Here is a 21,369-nt window from a genome sequence, read left to right as displayed (position 1 = left end):
CTAGGCCTAGGCCTAATCTCATTTAAAATGTTATGTTGTTCACACCAGTTTATGTACTTAAGCTATAGTCACCGTATATACATTTATTCTAGCATTCAGTGTGTTTTGGCAACGTAGAGTCGTGCTGAATTTATTTTTTTGGAATTTTTATAGGCTTAGGCCTAGACTAGTTCAATACGAAGTCACGTTACGTGATCAGCATAGTATGGGACGTAAAACGAGTAAGAGTTTAGGTGGTATATGTGGCGCATTGGAATGTATTAATTCGGTTTGTATTTACTTATAGCCTAGCTTAGTTGATTATTTTCAAACTTTGCTTGACATGCCAAACAAAATTACCCTGTGTAACGTGCCGCAGAATACACAGAAACTGCCGCAGAATACACAGAAACTAAGTATTTTACGTAGCATTCTTCACTGTCCACATAATTAGACGTCATATCAGACAAGCCCAGTGCGTAGGATTCAAAACACTGCAAAATAAGAACTAGGAAAAATATTTTCAAAACTTTCTCTATGGTGTAAAGGAATTCATAGGTAACGCACCTAAGCGAAATTGTTTTAATCCAATGGCCTGAATACTTGTACTTGTACTTGAAAAGAATCAAAGTGGATCAACAATTTTCACATTGGCAGAAACTATGTAGACTGTCTCCATTCGAAGAAAAACTATGTCCACTGCAAAGAAGTTACAAATATGTATAAAATTATTAGCTGAACGACGCAGTTTAGAAGTATTATATTTTATTCAGGATGAAATTCTGCATGTAATGATATAACTTTTATTGTAGTACGTTGAGTATAACTTGTTTTGTTTGAGTTTAAATGAGGTTAATAGAATGTTTTCTGGTATACTGGCTACTTAAAACTAGCTTTTAACCTTCATGTCGATTTATATTAAACGAACAAAAAAGGTTGGTTATTTGTATGCCAATTTATTTTTCTTAAACTTAAACTTGTGAAAGAATTTCTATTCGAAACGTTTCTTTAAATTTTTGTGGAGCTATCTTTTTTAAGTTCCTTTTTTAACACGTTGACTGCCAATGCCTGATTCCCTAATCTGTTCCCAGATGCCAAGCAATATTTGCCTCATTTTTGTGTTTTGAATTTTCAGTACATTTCTCCTCAAAAATGTTTCTGTTGCCAGGGGTTTTTCTTGTTCTTGTCCAGAGACCACTTACAGCTTCAGTGCATACGCGTAAACACAAGATAAATTATGGTTGGCAACATGAGCCGCACTTCCAACCACGAGTTATCTCGTTGTTGACAGTCAACATGTTAACCACATTTTCTGCTTGGGTTTGATTTTTGTTGCGGAGCCAGTCTTTGAAAACAAACCGATGTGGTATAATGCATGGCCATTGAAAGCTAACTACATTACTCGATGTCAATGGAAAAATAGGTTATTTACTCCTACAATCTCTTACATTACAAAATAAAATTGAAACAATAGAATCATATATAGATGCTCGCAACAAACATTTTCTCTTAGAATGGACCTTTGTTGTCCGTACTAAAAAGGCAGAGACAACATGCTCAGTCAGTCATTGTATATCAGCAGTTTTTGATTATTTTTGATCATGTTTAGCCTCTAGAGACGAAATTATTTAATTTAAGACAACTCCCAACTTCACGGCATAACCGATCGTTTCCGCTTATACTACGCATAGCAAACAGATTCTTTAACGACTGCACAATTGAGGTACCTGAGTTTATCTCACAATTTTGGTGATGCTTTACGAAAACTTTTCAAAAAAAGCCTAAATTTACGAATAAATTCCAAAACTTTAATACCAAAAACATTTAATGTCTACATTTGTCTAAAAACTCCACCAATCTGAAAAGGAAAAATCCTGCACAAATACATGTAAAATTTAAAATTTTTGGTTTCATTCATTGGTAGAAATTTCGTAGACTGGCTTTGTTCAAAAAAATAGTTAAACCAGTGCAAAAAAGTTCTGATTATATTGGCCTACACGTTAGTTTATTGGTTAAATGACGCAGTTGAAAAGTATGTTGCAGAGGATGAAAGTTTGCATCTGATGATATATATATGTATAAATTATGTTGTTGTACATTGTGTATGTATATATAATTTGTTTTATTAAAGTACATGAAACAGCAGAATTAGGTGTTCTTTTCGAACTGGCTAGCTGATTAAAAATTATCTAAAAATATTTTTATTTGAACAGTATAGATTTGTACTGGCAGATAGGGGTATACTGTCTTCGTTGTAGCGTTTTTTTTGGTGCGTTTGATATGGAATAATATCTTCCATACACTGTTCGCCGGATAGTGAGCACCATGCTCAGTTGTGTCTTCATTATTCCTGAATGGAGCACTTCCTGCCTTTCTGTTAACGGACTTTGGAATTCTGCTCGACTTTGATTTTTCCTCATACACCCATCACCTACTTTTAAGTAAGATTTTAATAATTCCTGTGTTTTTTTTATAGTCATGTTAATTCTTAACCTATTAAAAGTGGACTTGAAATCTACACAAATTTCTTAAATAACTCTCTATGGCTATTATATAATAATAATCATGTTGTGTACACCTGCCCTATTATGTGACAAACTCAATAACTGTTATTTGTTAGTATTGCAATAAGTATTTGATACAAATAAATAATATATATACATACATATAAAGGATATCTGTTATATGATGCTTGTGTATGAATTCGTAAGTGTACACAAAAAAATAGCTAAAAAGATGTTCTTAGTTTTTTATTGTGATTTTGCATTTACATTTACATGGCATGCTTCAATTATATTTGAATACAGTACTAGTATAAATATATGTCTTCTTGCTAATTGTGATGGCTCAGCCTAATAATCTTTGTATATAGTATATATAATATTGGTTATAAAACTGAATTTTCTTTTTTTAGAAACAATGTCTGAAGCCGGACTAAACTTAGTCCAGTCCTGGCTTTCAACAGAGCTTGAACATCGGGGCATTGATGCCGTTATTTATACAAGGCATGTCCTGGATCTTTTGCTAAACTCAAAGCATACAATGGATCTTCATTTGGCAGAAAAGGAAGCCAGCATTTTTGCCAGTTTGCCACCAGGCAGCAATAAAAGGTGAATTCGCCGGGTACAAAGATACCAATGAACATTTTGTAGCGTAGGATATTTTTATATGTTACAAATATTGAATTCTTGATATTTGGCTTTCTATATATCAAACTTCTTTCGTACACAGAAAGCCAAAGCAAAAATACAAGAAACGATCGCATTCATTCACTTTTCTTGATGAAGTTGCTTTGAAAAAGGAAATGGCAGCCAACTTCCTTCATTCTGCTGTTGATGATTACGATGATAGCATTGAAACACTCATTGACAGTCTATATGTTAAGTTGAACACTTTACACCTGATATCGGGTAAATAACTCTATATATACAGTACATATAATATACTGCATATGTATATAGCTTAGGCTTTGTAAGTAAACTTATTAGAAACAGATAAGCTACCTACTTCAGTTTTCTAATGATTGTAGGGCCATAATATCGTGGCCATTCCGGTGTCAAATATTAGTTTTACGTATAGTATATCTATCAGTGTACTAGGCACATTTCCTCTGCTAAAAAGAGTCTTTTTAATTGTTTTTGTTTGCCCAACCGTTAACAGCTACTTCACCAATGGTATATTGTCGTGTAGTTGTCTACACATCGAATTACATTGCACAACCACCTTGTCCTAGCTTATACATCGCATATTGAGTCAGAGTGGGAATTGTGATGTCATAAAAGTGTGTGATTTGAAATTTACCAGTAATGCTTGCTTTTGTTTTGGTGTCGAGAGTAAAGCTCATACGTGTTCAATTTCCTTACTTGTTGCCGCAGTTGGACAAAAACTGATTACATAGTTAGAAAAAGGAATGTTTTGCCGTGATATAGATGTTTTAATTGTCGAATTGACCGAAACTACGTCGAGTAATAGCGAAAAGTTGAAAAATTTTCAGCTGGTTTTCTGCTCCGCAAGAGTATTCATGCTTTTTCTCTCCAAAGCGGCCCAAGAGAAGGGTCCTGGGGCTGTTTTTTTGTCCCCTGTGTGGCCCTCGTAAGGTCGTTCTAAAATCGTAGGACTTCGTAACCTTTCCGGTTATTAGGTGCACCTTTTGTATAAATTATTTGGCGTCTCTGGACCCCACAGTTAAAAAGCCTTTCCGGTTTGTGACTTACATGCCTGCAGACTGAGTAAGTCCCAGATTTATCATAAGGTAGATTTGCACAACCAGTAACATTATTCTGATACAGTTCCAGATTTTTTTGATATTTATATTATATGTAATATATAACATATAACATTATATATATAGTTATCCGTTTACTATGCCTAGACTTGATATTGCGACTTTTTGTAGGAATGGGCTGGCGAGGCAAAATTCAAATCTTTCTTTCGCCAGGGTTTTTGAAATTAAAGTTGTCACCAACCACCCTTCAACTCATTATAATAAATTATGCATAAGCCATGTATCCAGATGTCTGATTTTAAAGCTGTCATGGATACTATAACTCATAGTTGTGCCAGGCTATGGTATTGGTACTGTACTCTGACTGACCTATTTCCACTTTTTGTTACAAACTCACTTGCTGCATTCGGATATTTGTGTTTGGTTTTATGTACTTCAATCCTAACTTTCTGTATGCATGTTTTTGTCATGCAAAGCTTGCTTTCTGTGTGTGCCTTGTGACAGTTGATGATTATCTTTTACAAAGTCAATTGCGAAAAACTTGGATTAAATTTTAGATGTTGGCAGAAGACACGAGCTAAACATCCAAAACATGTTTTTGGCTCACCGTGCTAATTCGTAATTCCTGTGGCTACTCCAGTTTTGTGTTCATTCTGCATTGCATAATATAACGAACAAAATAGTCTTAAGACGGTCACCTTAAATACCAGTGGTGTCAAACTGGTGATCCATCTGGTATGTTGACCACAGTATCGAAATAACTTAACAATATTAACCTCCAAACCAGCATTTATTAACGAGAATTATCTTTCTTGCTTTTGATAGTACTTTAATACCTTGTCTGTTTGAACTTTCTTTAATGTCATGTTTATCTGCTGTGTATTTGCAATTTATATATATATATATACTCAGTTAATCGGTTACTGATCGTAACAACCCGAAAGTTAACAGATGAGTCTTCAGACATCATATAAAACTGAGAATTAAGCACCTGACAGTTAACATCACCCTTGATCATATCCTCCAAGGGAGTGCGCTTGGAATAAAAAATTGTCCCAAACTCTTTTTCTTACCTCGGTTTTCAAGACAAAGAGAAAACACGTGTACGCATAAAATATATTTAACAAGGTTGAAATTTACCAGAAATTTATTGAATTTCATTTGCATACTCCAGGAAAGTGTTTTCAATTAATGTGATAAGAACATCCCACATGTACTACACTGTATGTCCCTCTTTAACTGTGTCTGTGTATTCGATATTTTTTATTTAGACAGGTTATATACATTTGTGTGAAAGAGCAAATAAAATTGTTCATAAAACTTGTTAGATCCCACCGAAAATGGATCAAGCTCTGATGAAGGACTTGTAGGCAAGAAGCTGGAAAGACGTCACGAAAATTATCAAGATGCCTTTCCGCTTCTTCACAACAAACATGATTCTCATTCAAAAACTAACAATGTCACTTCTGTTTGGAATGGTTCCAACAAATTTGGAAACAAAATTGAGTAAGTATTCCTGTATCGTCTTGCAAAACATTGATGTATGTAGTTCAAGTTTTTATTTGCAATACTTTATTAATAGTAGTACACTCAGTCGGGTACTACTATTTGATTCAAATCTTTAGGGAATGTGAATTTATATGTTTTATACATTTACAGGCATGTCGATGTTCCAGAATCAAACAAATCTCTGCAGAAACAAGACGAAAACCATCCCAGGGTGACGCTGATAAACAAACATAAGAAAAAGCAGATATCCTCAGAAGAATCGAATCGAAATGTAATTGTTAAAGATTCTGGAACCAAAAAGAAAGCAAGCAGAGGCAGAGGAGTTTCAGGAAGATGGCGGCGTACCGGAAGCGTTTCCACGGTTTCTCCAACACGCGCAAAGTGGAGAAATAATCGTTGTAAGAAGCAGTGTGTTGAAGACAGGCGTGAATTTGACAAGGAAAATGCCAATGAACGAAGGCGGCCTCATGATCACAAACACGAAAGAAACAAACGCAAATTAGGATCATCTAACAACCATTCTCGAAGTTTTATGAGTAACGTTGGTGCCACAATTCCAAATGAATCAACTTGGCAAAATTTTGCAGAATTCAGCTACTTTAGCAACCCATCAAACAACAAATGGAAGAAGAGGTCAATGACCCCGAAAGTGGATGAAAATGAGATTTCGCATTTATACTCGGCTGGTATCCAGGAGATCTTCAATAACAAGACACAGTTGCCAAGAAGCAAATGGTTTCGTGACCCAGAATCTGGTTGCTTGGAGTTTGAACCTGCGTATAAGAATCAACAGAGCAGTGAAACCTCTCCTGTTTCGGACAAGGTTTTTGAAGATAAAGATACCTCTGAAAGTTGGTTGTGGTGCCCATCTCCCTCGCTTTGGGAGGACGATGACGGCCTCTCTCCAGGATCTGCTGTAAGTCGCTTGGAAACTATGTATCGGCCTTCCGCTAAATCTGATCCAGACATCACTGGACAACTTATGAAAGATTATCAGGATATCTTCGCGGATGTGTCTAATCTTCCTCCTCAAGTTGATAATGACCATGATGACTTGACTATTGGGAACTCTTTGGGAGATGCTCATTTTCTTCCTCCTTTGGATTTCACCGAAGAAGATGTTGATCAAAGTTGCAATGAAGTTTATTCTTCATCGACTCCTACCAAAGAATCTGTGAATGGATTCGATATCTGGCCTTACAGTGCTCCCATGAGTTCAAATAATGTCCAGAATAACTCAGGTGTTCAGTCTCTTTTATTTTCCGAGCCTTATTGCATGGGTGATGTAGCTGCTATCAACAAAACCCCTGTAAGCAGCAATGAAACCGTGAACAACGAAATAGAATCTTTGTTAAATTGCGATGATGAGTTGGCATGTGCAAATGTTGTGGAGTCAAGGAAAAGCATTTGGCTGCAGCACGCTAGTGAGTCGTCTGTGGAAGCTGAAATTCACAGGATCCTTCGTGGATGCAAGTTTTCCCCCCAGCCAACCGCTGAGGCTAAGAAAAATCTCAACGTCTTTGAAAAGTTGCACTTTAACAGCAACTACTTGACTGATCCTGTAGACAACTTCTTAGATGAGTTTTCTTTGAAAGTTCTTGATTCTAATTACCTCCATTGGATGATCAATCTTGGCACCCCTAATCAAGTCTGTAGTGGACGTGAAACCATGAATTCGCTTTTAAAGTATGATAAAAATTTCAATCCAGCTAGCGACCTGAATGATGAGGAAGCATTTTACTCTGCAGAGTTGGTTCAGCGAGTAGTTGATGTTGTCACGTTCACTGAAGATCACGGCTTTGAGCAAGATATCATTCAGAATTTTTTGAAAAGCAACAGATCAATGTTATCACCCTACAAGATGTCTTTTAATGAAATCCCAACCTCTAGCACCTGCCCCAGCTTTTCAAGTTACCAAGAATCCCCATATTACCTGAAGCCCAGCGCAAATAACACATCACTTCTGGCTGATTCAATCACAGAGAACGAAGCTTGGAAGACTTCCTTGAGAATAGGAAACATCTGGCAAACCATTTCCGGTATAAGACCTGTTGACATCGTTTACAGTGAAAAACAGGAAGCAGACAAGCCTGCGCCACAACCATCATCATTGACCCATTTTAGGTGAAATTTATTTTTTTAAATATGGTTTCACTATTTTACCCGGTACGTTAGTTAGTCATGTGGTATTAATTGTAAGTGATAGTGCTGATCTTAAAGTATGTCTCTTGTGTATCAGGTCATATTATTGGAATTAATTTTAGTTTTGTTTTTTCGTTCTTCAGACCTATCCACGCTAATGAACACGATTCCGATTTGAGCCAGGATTCAGACGTTCACGGCCACTACTCCAGCGACATTGGTATAGTTATTATTAAATGTATTTGTGTTAACTCTGAATGGTTTTAAGTTCTATTCAAACGTTTAGTAAGACCAGCTCGACAGGTAATAGAAATAGTGTACTTCCTCCTGAAATGATTGAGTTATGCAACTAAGTTATATTTATCTTTAGCCGTTAGTCAATTCTTTTTATTCAGCCGAATCCTACACGCCAGTTACTGATGAATATTCTGAATGCAAAGCAATCTCACCAGTCAACAAAACCAATGATGTCAGTGGACGTTGTGATATGTGGGGTCTAGAAAGAGGTGACTGAAATTGTAACTGTGAAATCTTCTATAGAGCCTCTAGTACAGTTTAGCAACTGTGTTGTATGTCTTTGCAGTAATTGCACCAAGTAAGGTAGTTTGTGTATTGTCATTGCTTAAATCATGTTTAAAGTGGATAAGAATATTCAAGTTTTCAAACAACGGAGTAGTAGCGGTTATCCTGCCCATTTTGCTCTGGCTAATGTTTCTCTTCTTATGAGACTTTAATTTTTATGACAAATATCTTTCCGCAGAAATCGGAAGGTTGCTTCATGATGAAGCAGCTGCAGCAGCAGCGGAAGAATGTAAAATCAATTTCCCGGCAAAGTTTGAAAAACACGGGGAAGACAAATCAATGCAAACCACCTTTGAACAACAAATACTAAGGAACGACACCGACATGTGCAAATCTCTTGCTGTCCGACCACCGAAGGCAAACTCACGCTAACAATTCCTTATCACTTTAGTATGGGGTTCAGCATGTCAGCGTTTGCAACTCTCTTTTAAGTTTGGTATGTTTGATATCTTATTTTGCTTGTTTTGTAGTCGTTAAATTTTATATTCTGATTTTGACAAAAGATAGACATGGTTTAAAAGTGAACTGGACAATTCTCCAGTTGAAATGATATCAATTTACTTGTATGAATACCTTGCCCATGTATCCATGTCACGTATTAACATAATTCCTGCATATGTATTGATACCTGCTGTGTCCATCAATATAATGGGAGATGGCCTTTGTCCAGTGAAAAGCTTGTCTATGGAAACCCAATATTTTATAATAATAATTAATAACCAAGACAGAAATTTATTTAATGAAGTAACCATAGTAACCAGGTTTCTGCTTTTTTCGTTGTGTCCGTCTCGAGAAAATTAATACGACAAGTATTATAAAAAAATGTTTTAACTATTTATTATATTGTAGGAACATATTACCTGTACATATTAATATTGTCATGTATCGCCTGTGCGAGTCACACTTCAGATATAGAGCATGAAATGTACATATGATGTATTTCCATTCATGTTTAACGAAGATATTTAAGTTGTCATTATCTTTGTGGTAGTTCGATTACTTCAAAAGAAAAATGTAACTCGATGAAATATCTAGAACAAGCTTGTTATTTTGCATGCCCGACTGTCTATGCGTATTATTTAATTTCTGTTTTGTTTGAATCGTAACTAGAGTTTCCGCAAAGTGACACATTCTTTCGTCTTGCTTATATTTGACTTTTCCTTTCCGATAACTCAACCCCCTTTTTATTAGTGATGTTAAATGTCAATAACCAGTCATTGTTGTAATCTAATTATTCGAAAATTACGTCCTAAAAATGTAAGTGGTTTGCTATTTGAAATATTGCTTATGTTTGTTTAAAAATGTTCACCAACTGACATGTCTAAACATCTGGTTTCCAAATTTCACTAATTTTTCATCTAACTTGGTCCAGTCATCGTAAATAAACGTCATAAACAGTGTTATATTATTAGATTTATCTCTACGTCTGCTGGAAAAAATGCTTTCATACCAAACTTTAACAATATCGTATGAAAAGTGTGTGAAAATATAAAACGTTTTGTTGCCATTTTGCTTCCCGTAAAGTCGTATTACCCCACAACCCCTACGCACCCAATTGTATTCCCCCAAAGAACCCCACCTGCTATTTAATGTAATTAAAGTTGTTGGCCTTGCTGTGTTTTTGTTGGATTGTATTGGAAAGTTTGCTTTTTGAAACTTGAATTTGGTCCAAATTGTTCTCAAATGAATAACGTCGTTAACTTGAATATTGAATACAATGTAATTTATTTCACGCGTTTTGCAGCATCAATACGGTATTAATTACTCGCAAATAAACCACAGCAAAGAACTATACTCAATTTCAGTTCACTTATTACTATAACATAGCCTTTGTGAAGCAAGGTTAGAAATCGTTTTTGTCGTCGAATCTGAAATTAGATTTTGATGCTTGGTCGTCAACCTTAATGGTAGTTTAAGCTCACAATGAAAAACAAACGCTTTTTACGAGAAGCCTTTTTTACTCTCGTCGGGTTTTAAATTTCGTCCATAAAGAGCAGTTAGAAAGACGCGCGATAGCACGTGCTAAAAATGCTCACGCAAACCCTTACAATATACCTTCACCTTTTTATATGAGCCTAAATACCATTTTGCTTATGCCTGTAGTTAGAATTTTACGCTAGTTATGCTTCCAGTGATACCCGACCATTTGTTCCCCTTTGTCTTATCATATATAAAAACAATTATTGTTCTGTTCCGTCTATTGTAATCATTCTGTTTGTTCACTTATTGAAGTTCTTGTTCTTCAAGTTAATGTTCAAGCTAAGTTTACGTTGTATTGACCTAAAATGCCATAAACGGCATAAACCTAACCAAAATTTACCTTCTAATCCAAATCTGACTTAAAATAAACCCTGAAGAACCAAGGTCAACTTTTTGCATACCCGTTATGCTAACCTAAAAACGCTTATCTTTTACTCGTTTTCTGTAAAACACCGTAGTCTCTTCACAGCAAAGATTTTTAACAATAATAGCCACGATATAAATTAAAGTAAGCATCGTCCTAATGAAAAACAATGTTTCTTAAACCAGCCTGACTTTTATTTTCTATGCATGTAAGTTTTTAATAAATCTTCATCACAGGACTTATGATTGATCATTCTCTTTTTTCCACACATCAGCGTCCGTAATCCTCTGTGCGCAAGTAGAATCGCTTTTGAGCGACATCCGGAGTTTGTGGAGATCTTCGAGTCAATGAAAATGTTTAGAGATCTTTTTGTAACATGCTCTTACAATACCAATGCTGATAATAAGTTCAACATACTTAAATACTGTTTCTTTGTCTCACTGAGAGCGAAAAATGAAAAGAAAATTTGGCCCTGGTTTTCGTAGACATGGCTGAATGAAATATTGACTAAAAGACGTTGGAAAAATACGACATGATGTTCCACACTAAGGCCTCTCATGACTAATTTACCTCAAAAGTAAGTTTGAACAAAATAAAATTATATAACATTAGCAGGATTGGAACCTGCAAAACCTCCAAAGTGTTTCTATAGAGACATTAAATGTATATTGTAGACCGGAGGATCGGAAATCTGTAACTACAAAGTTTAGTCAAATGTGGACATTCTGTCGACTACCCGCAACAATATTAGTGATTATGAATGCAACAACTTAAAGTAATGCTGATAGGCTTATCAGGAGGCGTCATTCAGCAGGACTTTCAAAATGGCAAACGAATCAATGAACCTATTGTAAAATTGCATTTATTGAGACCTACTGTAAAATAGCTTTCATAGAGAGAGCAACTACGTTTTGCCGTGAACACCGTACAACGGTCTTTCCATCCGCGATAAGCTTGTAGAGCACGTTGGTCAGAATGACTTGAAATACAGTGGGACCTCGTTAATCCGGACCCCGAACAACCGGAATCCCCGCTATCCGACACAAAACTGCCGGGAACGGATTTCTTCCTATGCATTTTACCCCTTTAATCCGGAAACCCCGCTGTCCGACTCCGACACAAAAGTTTTGGAACAAATGTGCTAAATCAATAGCAATAAAATCCGATAAACCGGATTATTAACAGTTAAGCGAAAATGATTCACGATTGTCCTAATACACTATGTACACTGGGTAGTTAGTTGACGAAACAATAGCCGATTATCTACGCATAATAACGTTGCGGTCTTTATTGATTCAAAAGTACAGTACTATACAGCATTGCGCTTTGTAAAAAATTTTAGCCGCACAGCTTTTTAGTCATACTATGAAATACTGTACAGTATTTTAGAAACGAAAAAATAAATTGTTCATCAACAGTAACAAACAACACTTCCGCGGTCGCAAAAAAATACGTACAGTACATCGGTTGAGTGCGGCAATCTATTGAAGACATACTGCTGCAACTCAATCGTGCTATCAGCTTTCGATATCGCATTGCGCAAAGATTGGAAACAGGTCAAAGAAAGTTCAAGACTGCTGGTCCCGCCGGAATGCTTCGCCATGCAAGAGCGGTTGTCAAACCGATTTGCGGCCGAATGTTCGTCACTTGGAGAGCATTCGTCTTTAATACGGTGGTTCTGGGGTTCGACACTGGGTCGGATCATACAAAAAATATAATTTTATTTTAGTTGCTGTCCAGCCAGAAAGTCGGTACTTAGAATTGGAGTAAGGTGCATACTGCGTTTTGAACACGGTGCTGCATTTGCAAGATTGATTGATTTTTTACTTTCCGATAATCCGGATACCCCGCTAAACCGACATTTTTTGACGAAACGAAGTGGTCCGGATTAACGAGGTCTCACTGTATATAAAAAATGTTTCTTTTTCATTTTTATGCAAGTAAGTTGCAAAGTATTTAGTAGATTTTTAATTTTTTAAGTTATGTTGACGAAGTGTTGAAAAGTTATTAAAATCTGGCCAATATGATATGAAAGTCAAATACGAACGACACCCATTACAAGATACCAGAAAAAATCAAAAGCAAAAAAGAACTTAATAATTAATATAAGCCATAGGCCTATTCAATAAGTAAAAACAGAGCGCACAAATATTGTAGCGAAAAATAAAACTTCCGCAACTCGCCAGTCGCTAAATGCAAAACAACGATAAAAAAGATGCAGATGAAATAAAAACACTGGATTTGACTGAAGACACACTTAATATTTTTGGTAATTAACCCGCGAAGACTCTTCATATGACGGAGGAAAATTATTTGCAGGATAAGCGCCTTTTTCCACTGTGTTCACGTAAATTGCCGAAGGCTCTTCTGCCGCGAAATATGCCGGGTTTGTCGCTGGTTGGGCCGGCTGGGCCGGAAAGACAGTTGGTGCTGACGGTTGAGAAGTCCGTCTGGCATTTCTCTACATGATAAAATGGAGAAACATGAAATGCAGCATATTTTAGTATTGCTTTTAACTAATGAACTATTATACAGTTGCATGCACACTATACATACGTTCAACATTTCGTTTTAAGATGATGCAATTTAAAGCAACTGTGAGGTACAAATTTAAACCACTTGATGAACTGACGTGTTGTTTAGAACAGATACACTATCTGCGGTCTTATGAAAACAATTCTTTTCACAACCGTACCGATTACTTGAACCTTCAATGAAATAGATAAAGCCCCACAGCACTTAGACTTTTAAATTAAAAGTAATTTCTATTATGAGCTAAAATGCTTACCGGTGGTTTTGATTTCTTAGCTTTGATGGCGATGATGATTCCGATAATAACCACAGCAACAACTCCAACAACTATTCCAACGATAGCTCCGAGGCCCAGGCCTTGTGACTGACCGGAATCTATTTCGTTTGAACATTTTTCAGTTAAGTTTGAAAATTTTAAATCCCAACAAATCACCGCTATATGTATGTATATAAATTTAAAAGGAACATGTGCTATAGTGACCTGTTGGATCAAACGTAAATGCAATCTTATAACATATCGGGAGAGACGAGAGATCTGTGTTTGTTGCAGCCACTGATGTCAATTCCTTGTTTTCCGGAGAACACAACGGAACTCGGGAACTTAAATAAAATTTCAAAAATCAGCTGGTTCGTTTTGTAGTGTACAAGCTACAGTTTAAGCGCGGAATTACGATAAAAAAATCAAATACAAAAAGGCGCAATATTTAATGTTGATAAAAATAAACAATCCATAAACATCACACTTTGGCAGTGATTCAGACTAACAACGGTCGTTTTAAGTTCTTTGAAAAATATACCTGGAAAAGTCATATTCGTTTGTACAAGGATGGTATTGTGGGTCAGGACTTTGGCAAGGACATTCGCAGGCGTAACCCGACCAAGTTGTTTCACAAACCTGATCGTACTATCATTAAAATTAAGGACTTATAAACATATGCTTATCACATTAGTACTTGATGAAGCTTGCAGCATGAATAACAACTTCTCAGAAGGTGACAAAACACGCAAGATTTTTTCATGTTATTTTCCACCTAAAAATCTGCATCATGTGATCTGTGTTGATAGTAATCTTACCGTTCCTATGCCGGAACCGCAAGTGCACTTAGAAGGGCGATAAAAAGAACATGAACCACCACTTGTCCTGGGACCTTTTATGACCATGTAGGTGTTCGTCTGTTCGATGGGAATGACACGAATGGTTTCACAATTTGAACCAAAGTTGACCGTTACGCTGTATGAACCACTGTACGACACCTAATAACACGCCACCATAAAATATTACAACAGTAAATAACATTTATCTGAAAACAGTGACCAAACTTGTCAAGCATAGATAGAATTCTTGTTGAAAAATGGCTCTAAGCTGTAAGTCAAACTTAGCAATATTCAACTTACGTTGTATGTCCTTTGCAATAAACTAGCCTCAACATTCGAACAACTGGTAGGATTCAAAATTCCGTCCCGTATGAGAAGATTTGCGATGTTCGAGTCTACCTCGGTCAAATGCTGGTTGGTCCGTACTGACGACGACTCAAGATATTCCTTAGCAAATATCACGAATCCTGCTTTGTCCATTAGTACACACCTGGAATTATATTTTGACTGAAAAATTGAACTCGTCAAAATATTTCGAAAAAAACAAGAATAATGTTTGTATTCATTCTCATATCACCTCGTCGTTTACACTGACACTTTATTTACTAGCCTACTACGCAAACACTGGTATCCCAGTTGTATACAGCTGAATATAACAGTACACAGAGTCATGTTAAAATGTAAAAAGACAAACCTTGTCGAGTCGTCATTTATACAATCTGGAAAGAATTCGGCAAGAACAGTTTGAAAATAAGACAACAAAATATCGACTCCCATCACCGCTACAACCTCGTCATTGATGACGTCATGAAGGCCACCAAACCTAAAAAATTGTTTTAAATACACTTTTATCCGATTAAAAATTAAATTAAAAGGATTCACGCCAAACTCTATAACAGTTACGTGTTTAAAGCTTGAGCGGGAAAACTAGAAATGATCTACATACACCTTAATATTCGCTTACTTTCCTTCAAAAAGAACTCTACTCAGTGTGATAATAGTCGCACCACTGGCAGCATCTTTGTAGGGCAAAGTGAGTACGTTGTTTCCGCGATTTGCCAATGCGTGTTCATACCTGAAACACTCGAGATCTTGAGTGCATTCACTTAAGACTCTATCGCGTTATGGTAACAAAAACGAAATGCGAAAACGAGTTTGTTATTATCAGAAAATTTTATATAGCCTACATTACTAAAGACATGAATAGATATGCGCTCTAGTATATCATTTTGGAAAACAGGAAAACGAAAAAATTACCATGGTCTAAGCACGGGATCATAATCATCAGGATACCGGGTGCCTGGAAAATGTCTAAAAACTCCATGCTTTGTTCCGATGTATCGCCAGACTACTTCCTCTTCTATGTCCGGATTCTCATGGAGTTCCGTCCACCACCTCTCGGCGTAAGATGTCGCCACCACTTCGTCTTTTATCCCAACCTATGAAATCGTATGGATATTGTAAATACAAAGTCACAACCATATTTTCTACGTAAAATTTAATAGAAATTGAAATAAGTAGAAATTTGTATGTTTAATTAAAATTTGGGTTCCCACAAGAGATTAACAGAAACACATAGAGTGGGTTTTTAAATGTGATTTTTTGGTAAACGTCAAACTCAGACAAAGGTGTCCAGTAGCCTATTACTTAATGGAGAAAACTTAGGTTGCTTTTCTTGTTCTAATGGACGCTCCAATAATGAAAATACAGAATGATTTAGAACTTTCTCAAGTTCATCAAATCCTTTTCCATGGTTACCTTCAAACCTTGACTGATAGTTGTACTTCCTTCCACGTAGTCTTTGATTCTACTAACATCTGCAGCAGTAAAGACTCGGGACAAATAATATTCTGGATCTTCATATGAACGGGAAGCCAGAAAAACTGAACTTTGATCTAGGAATAAAAGTTTGAAATAAGATTAAACTAAAATAATTCATTTCAAATCGAATTAATTTCCTCTCGCAACACGCTCGTCAGCAATTGTCACACATTGAATGTGAAATGATTGATAATGTTTTATTTTGATATTTACAGAAATTTGTTTTTAAGCTTGAGTTGAAGTTTCGTTACAATGTTTTGTTGAACACCTTCCATGTTAAAGTCACTAATTTTTACCCATTGAGCAGTAATTGTTCAAGTGTCGACACGCGGTATTTGGTGGAACAAGGTCCAAGCGATGATACAAAAAGGAACCACGTGGAACAGAACCTTGAGGCGCCAAAACTGACTGAATATCTTCATTTGCAAGAACAAGACAAACTGAAAAGTCCGTCCCTGGAATCTGTTAAAAAACGATTAGTTATAAATTTATTTCATATAAGATTGTGCTATATACAATACTAAAACAACACACAAACGTACTGACGTAACAATTTTATTTCAGGCTTACATATAACTTAACATCTAACATAGAATAATATTTCAAACGTTCCAACCTTCTTCCAGAAATAGGTTGACCGAACTTGTATCTCTTTCGCTCCATATCTCCTACCGTCACCTCCAGAAAGAACTTTGGTGGAATAAAACGTTTTTTCTCCGCTTCCTCCTCTTAATGAAATCATGAAATGTTATAAATCAAGAAATACAGTCCAATACTAAAGTACCGTATACAATAATACATTCACAAGGAGATATATGTTTGCTATACCTCTTCATAGACTCGAAGATCTCGACGAAGTCCGGATCTCGTTCGAAAGCGGTTGCACGTGCGAAGAGTGGTTCGCTGATGCCGATTTGTGGAAAAAGAGGATGATCAATCATCAGTCCTGTTATTAGATATAAACGAATAGTTTTAAAGCAAAAAAATATAAAACATTAGTTAACTTAATATAAGATTTTTTGCAACTAACCAGGATGTTTGAATAGAATTTTGTAATAGTTACCGTACGATACAAATCAAACTTACAAATTTAGAAAAAATTACAATATAAAAACCCTGCACAGTAGATTAATAAAATACAGACATCGTAAACTATAGATGTATTAATACACTTTTAATTACATTTAATTACAATTTTCATCGGTGCTCAGCTTAATCAAGAACTTATTTTTAACTGACCTGCTTCGTTGACAACAAAAGAATATGAAAGTTCCCCTGGTACAATGTTAGTCGTTTCAGCAAAAAGCTCTTCAATTGTGACGTCAACGGCAGCGACACCAATCAAATTGCCTCTGACGTAGACAGGTAAGCTGGCTGTGATCATTACACCTGAAAAATTTACAGTTATGTATAAAGTGATATAATTATATATAATTATGTATAAATTATAATTATAATTATACCATTAATATTTATGTTTTATAGTAGTGCTTTTTTTCTGTCATCAAAATGAAAACAGGTGGATTTTTAGCTCTGAAATTAATTTCTTTTACGAATTCAAAAATGTATTTGTTTGGGAAGTTCTACTTTCAAAACTCCGCATGCAGAATATTATAGAAATTTCATTATGATGCAATTTTTGATTATAGAAAATACTCGGCGTTCAAACAACTTGCAAAGCAAGCCTTACCCAAACCCCAAGCATCCAAGTATGGCACCGTCCAAACCGGATCAGACGCAAGCTCGTCATCGACTTTGAAAAAATTGTAATAACTTGCCATCTGGCTACGTAGCAAGTCCGGGTCGTCCACTTTAGTAAAGACGCCAGGCTGAAATGTAAACAAAAAACATTTATAGTCTTGCATAGTCAATGAATATTGTACTTTTTATAATTAATAAGTTATATGTTGGCAAATTGTATAAACATGTCAAAAAATGCCAAAAGATGAATTCTGTTATGTGAACACAGAAATATTGTCTTACCCTAATGTCCGATTCATCTATGACTGAAGATGTCGCCGTAGCCATGTCTTTAAGCACATCAAAATCTATACATATATATAAAATATAAACCACTTAAAATGTTTGGTAGAACTTAGTAAAATTGTAAAGGTCGTAAAATTTCAATTTCCTATCACTGCATTATAATTCATCTCTAACAAAAAAATCTAAATACAATTTATTTATTTTCTTTTCTTCGCAATCAAAAGCAACCTGGAAAGCAGCCAAATTATTTAAACAAATCATAAAAATATTTCGTTGCAAAATTGCAAAGGCAAAACCCATTTTCAATTATATCGACTAACACAATGTTATGCGTTTTGCTTTTGTGAATAAACTTTAACCAACCTGAGCTTCCAAGACCGTACGTCAGAATGACGACAGAGTTATTCACTTCCGCATTTCGCGATCTAAGGGTGTCTAAGATCGTGGATGTAGAAGGCTCACTGGGTTCACCATCAGACATGAATAGAATGACACGATCTAACAACAAGGAATAAGTGAAACAATTGCACCTCATTTGTGCAAAAGAAGTTCAACAGGTTAGGATTATAAAAGGTTGATGTTGATAAAGCTAATTTCAAACCTAGCTTGGTGCTATTTCTACTTTCAACGTCGGTTGAAAAGAAATTGAAGGCCTTGTCCAACGCTTTTGCATAGTATGTCGATCCTGTAAAAATATTCAATATAATCGAGGCGTTGTTAAAATAGAACGATGAATGTGAATTTTGTCGTGAAATATAAACCCTGCCATTTTCAAAAGAATTTTAGCCTATGATGTACTATTACAATAGGTTATGCATTTTTATGTACGAAGATTAATATCGACTTCTAGCATGTTACCGTCTGCAATGAGAGAATCAATAAAGCCCGAAACCTTTTTGATATTTCCCGGGGTAGCGAATGCTAAAGTGCTGGAGAAGCAATCGTCGTTTGCTGTGTCACCAACGTCCGTTGGCAGGGCATTGGTGCTGAATGCGACAACTGTAAACTGAAAGGCAAACATTATTAGCATTTTGCTTTGAAAAAAAAATACAAGGTGACTGGTGAAATATCTATGTCAAATAAATACGTTGTTTGTTTACAAAGCTTAAACTGCTGTCACCTTACCTTGTCGAAAGGGTTCAAGGTGCTAATAACAGTCTTTGCCGCACTTTTCGCCAATTCCATCAAAGTTACGCTGCCGTGTCTTCGTCCCATGGATCCACTCCTGTCAATCACAACCACCACTTCCTTTGGGACAGGAACGTTTGCTTGGACGTACCAAGGTCTAAATAAAAACAGAATTAAACAGATCAAGAATAAAGCAAAAGCAACACAATTGTGCGAAATTCGACAGATCGGGTGAACAATCAATGTTGGTACTATAGTTTATAAAAATTTTACAAAAGAATTTACCTGAAGCGGTTGTCATAGTTATACATTAATCATACAGCTGTATTCCCGAAAACATTTTAATTCGCTTGGGAATACCTGTATATAACAGAATCAGCCAATGTAAAAGCACCATATTATAGGATGATCAGGCGTTTCACCTAAATCGGTTGTCGTAGTCATCACAGGAATCTGATATTAAAGCTGGGAATCTGGTCGTCACTCCTTGCTCGCTTCCAAAATATTGCCACTTCAACGAAGGAAGTTCAATCAAGTTTTGGGCGCATGATTCCACAAAGGAAGGACGGAGGCGGACAAGAGAACTCTCGGCTTCAGGCGATATTTGCTCGCAAACTTGATTGACTGCGACCTGGACGTTATCATACGATATAATGTAAATAAGTGCTTAAAAGTTGGGGGTACGAAAATATAGTACATGTTGTCGCCATTGTAAGAACGCTTTATAGTTATTATAACTATATTATAGCTTATTAATACAGTAGGATTTATTTTACTACGTGCTAAGTTTCTGAGCACAGGACTGAAAAGTAACACGGTGATGAAATGACTGGAATGTGATAAAGCAATTTTGATAACTTGACAAACCTTATTTTTAAAGCGAAGATCATATTCAGTTTGCGAAGTGGGAAATTTACAGCATTCATATGATGTCGATGTGATGCCGGAATAAGCTCTTTCTACGGCTTGTTGAAGCTGTTGGACTGTCAATATCCTCTTTTGAAATTTGTTTTGAAGGTTGTTCACTAACTAGGTAAGAAGAAAACAGTTTAAAAAACTTTTTCAATATAAAGGAAATTAATAATGGTACAATTACAGTTCGAGTAATGCGTCTTCTGTTCGACGTTCTATACAAAACAACTACGGAGGACTGTACAACCGTTTAAGGTTGAACCATTTTAATAAGCAATTACAGTAAGGATGCATTCCTCACAATTCTTCAAACATTGCTATAACTTTTTAGGTTTTGAATATTCTAATATGACAATAAGCTTTCCGGTAAGTAACACTTGATATCACACTTATTAATCATACGCGTACTGGCAGGTACGTGATGTAATAATTGCTTTCGGAAAAGCGTTTTGTTCCTACCTGCTCAAGCACGGTATTTCCCACAAGAATTTGTTCGGAATAGCTCAGTTGATCAAGATGTTTCTGAAAAAACGAAAGTTTTGGGTTCACATTGCTGTAGTATAAGGAAGCAAAATCACTTAAGGCGCTGAAAATCGATCTTATGACTAAGTCGTGCTCTTATTTGTCACGTGTTTATCCACCAGCGTTTTGACAGTTTATTAAGTGACGTAAAATACGAAGTTTCGAAATAAATGTCACGCCACTTCTTTTTGAAGCTTTCTGAGTTTAATTTATTACAAATTAGTCCGCTTATAAACATATGTCAATATACAGGCTAAAGCTCATATGTGAAGGCCAGTTAAACTCCAGGTAGAGCAAAAATGTTTCAATTAGGTATTTGTCAACATAGATTACCTGCATAGAATTTTGTCCCAGAAAGTCTTCCACTAATTCCTTTATTTTTCTTGATAACCCTTCAGAGTCATATTGACTCTTTACAACGCCAAGACAAAATGAGGCAAGAAATATGCCAAGATAACAACAGGAAAACTTCATGGTAGCTTATAAGCAGTTTTATGTTCTAAAATGATGTCTTAAAATTAAAACATTTCTGGAACATCCATTTCAAAGACATTAGTATACGTTTTAACCCACATTTCAAAAGTCAGTTGCT

At 35.9% G+C, this 21,369-nt stretch overlaps 2 protein-coding genes across 4 annotated transcripts; one reads left to right on the top strand and one right to left on the bottom strand.

Annotated features, from left to right (window-relative positions):
- The first annotated feature begins 2,173 nt into the window (after window positions 1-2,173).
- On the top strand, window positions 2,174-10,231 carry LOC143459069 (uncharacterized). The gene is made up of 8 exons (XM_076956034.1): window positions 2,174-2,420; window positions 2,894-3,089; window positions 3,211-3,389; window positions 5,533-5,710; window positions 5,864-7,837; window positions 7,999-8,075; window positions 8,251-8,361; window positions 8,616-10,231. Exons 2-8 carry the CDS (start codon window positions 2,899-2,901, stop codon window positions 8,807-8,809), a joined length of 2,904 nt encoding a protein of 967 aa, XP_076812149.1. The 5' UTR covers window positions 2,174-2,420; window positions 2,894-2,898; the 3' UTR covers window positions 8,810-10,231.
- Window positions 10,232-11,625: 1,394 nt separating this feature from the next.
- LOC143459066 (VWFA and cache domain-containing protein 1-like) lies at window positions 11,626-21,325 on the bottom strand. Of its 3 annotated transcripts, XR_013117734.1 has the most exons (25): window positions 21,111-21,325; window positions 20,715-20,777; window positions 20,211-20,372; window positions 19,766-19,974; window positions 19,341-19,500; window positions 19,074-19,221; window positions 18,817-18,900; window positions 18,579-18,713; window positions 18,213-18,277; window positions 17,920-18,058; window positions 17,469-17,618; window positions 17,058-17,175; window positions 16,846-16,957; window positions 16,526-16,691; window positions 16,167-16,303; window positions 15,666-15,847; window positions 15,373-15,483; window positions 15,103-15,231; window positions 14,709-14,898; window positions 14,388-14,567; window positions 14,111-14,217; window positions 13,795-13,913; window positions 13,570-13,688; window positions 12,561-13,242; window positions 11,626-12,472 (listed from the first exon to the last, which is right to left on the bottom strand). XR_013117734.1 is itself a non-coding variant. In XM_076956030.1 (24 exons), the coding sequence occupies exons 1-24, from the start codon at window positions 21,249-21,251 to the stop codon at window positions 13,039-13,041; spliced, it is 3,330 nt and encodes a 1,109-aa protein (XP_076812145.1). In that variant the 5' UTR covers window positions 21,252-21,325; the 3' UTR covers window positions 11,626-13,038. The 3 variants fall into 3 exon arrangements, 2 of the variants coding, with proteins under 2 accessions (XP_076812145.1, XP_076812146.1); XM_076956030.1 differs by having other exon boundaries at window positions 11,626-13,242; XM_076956031.1 differs by having other exon boundaries at window positions 11,626-13,242; window positions 14,111-14,208.
- Between the last annotated feature and the right edge of the window lie 44 nt (window positions 21,326-21,369).

This window comes from Clavelina lepadiformis, chromosome 5 (genome assembly GCF_947623445.1).
Source record: "Clavelina lepadiformis chromosome 5, kaClaLepa1.1, whole genome shotgun sequence".
Taxonomy (NCBI): Eukaryota; Metazoa; Chordata; class Ascidiacea; order Aplousobranchia; family Clavelinidae; genus Clavelina; species Clavelina lepadiformis.
The sequence above is the reverse complement of the archived record's forward strand: the minus strand, read 5'-3'. Positions and strand labels throughout refer to the sequence as shown.

Coding starts and splice junctions, on each gene's coding strand:
- LOC143459069 (XM_076956034.1), top strand. CDS start 2,899: ATGTCTGAAGCCGGACTAAACTTAGTCCAGTCCTGGCTTTCAACAGAG. Junction 3,090..3,210: donor CCACCAGGCAGCAATAAAAG/GTGAATTCGCCG, acceptor TTTCGTACACAG/AAAGCCAAAGCAAAAATACA. Junction 7,838..7,998: donor TCATCATTGACCCATTTTAG/GTGAAATTTATT, acceptor TTCGTTCTTCAG/ACCTATCCACGCTAATGAAC.
- LOC143459066 (XM_076956030.1), bottom strand. CDS start 21,251: ATGAAGTTTTCCTGTTGTTATCTTGGCATATTTCTTGCCTCATTTTGT. Junction 17,176..17,468: donor TTTTGTTGTCAACGAAGCAG/GTCAGTTAAAAA, acceptor ATCTAATAACAG/GACTGATGATTGATCATCCT. Junction 16,692..16,845: donor CAACCTATTTCTGGAAGAAG/GTTGGAACGTTT, acceptor GTTTTTTAACAG/ATTCCAGGGACGGACTTTTC.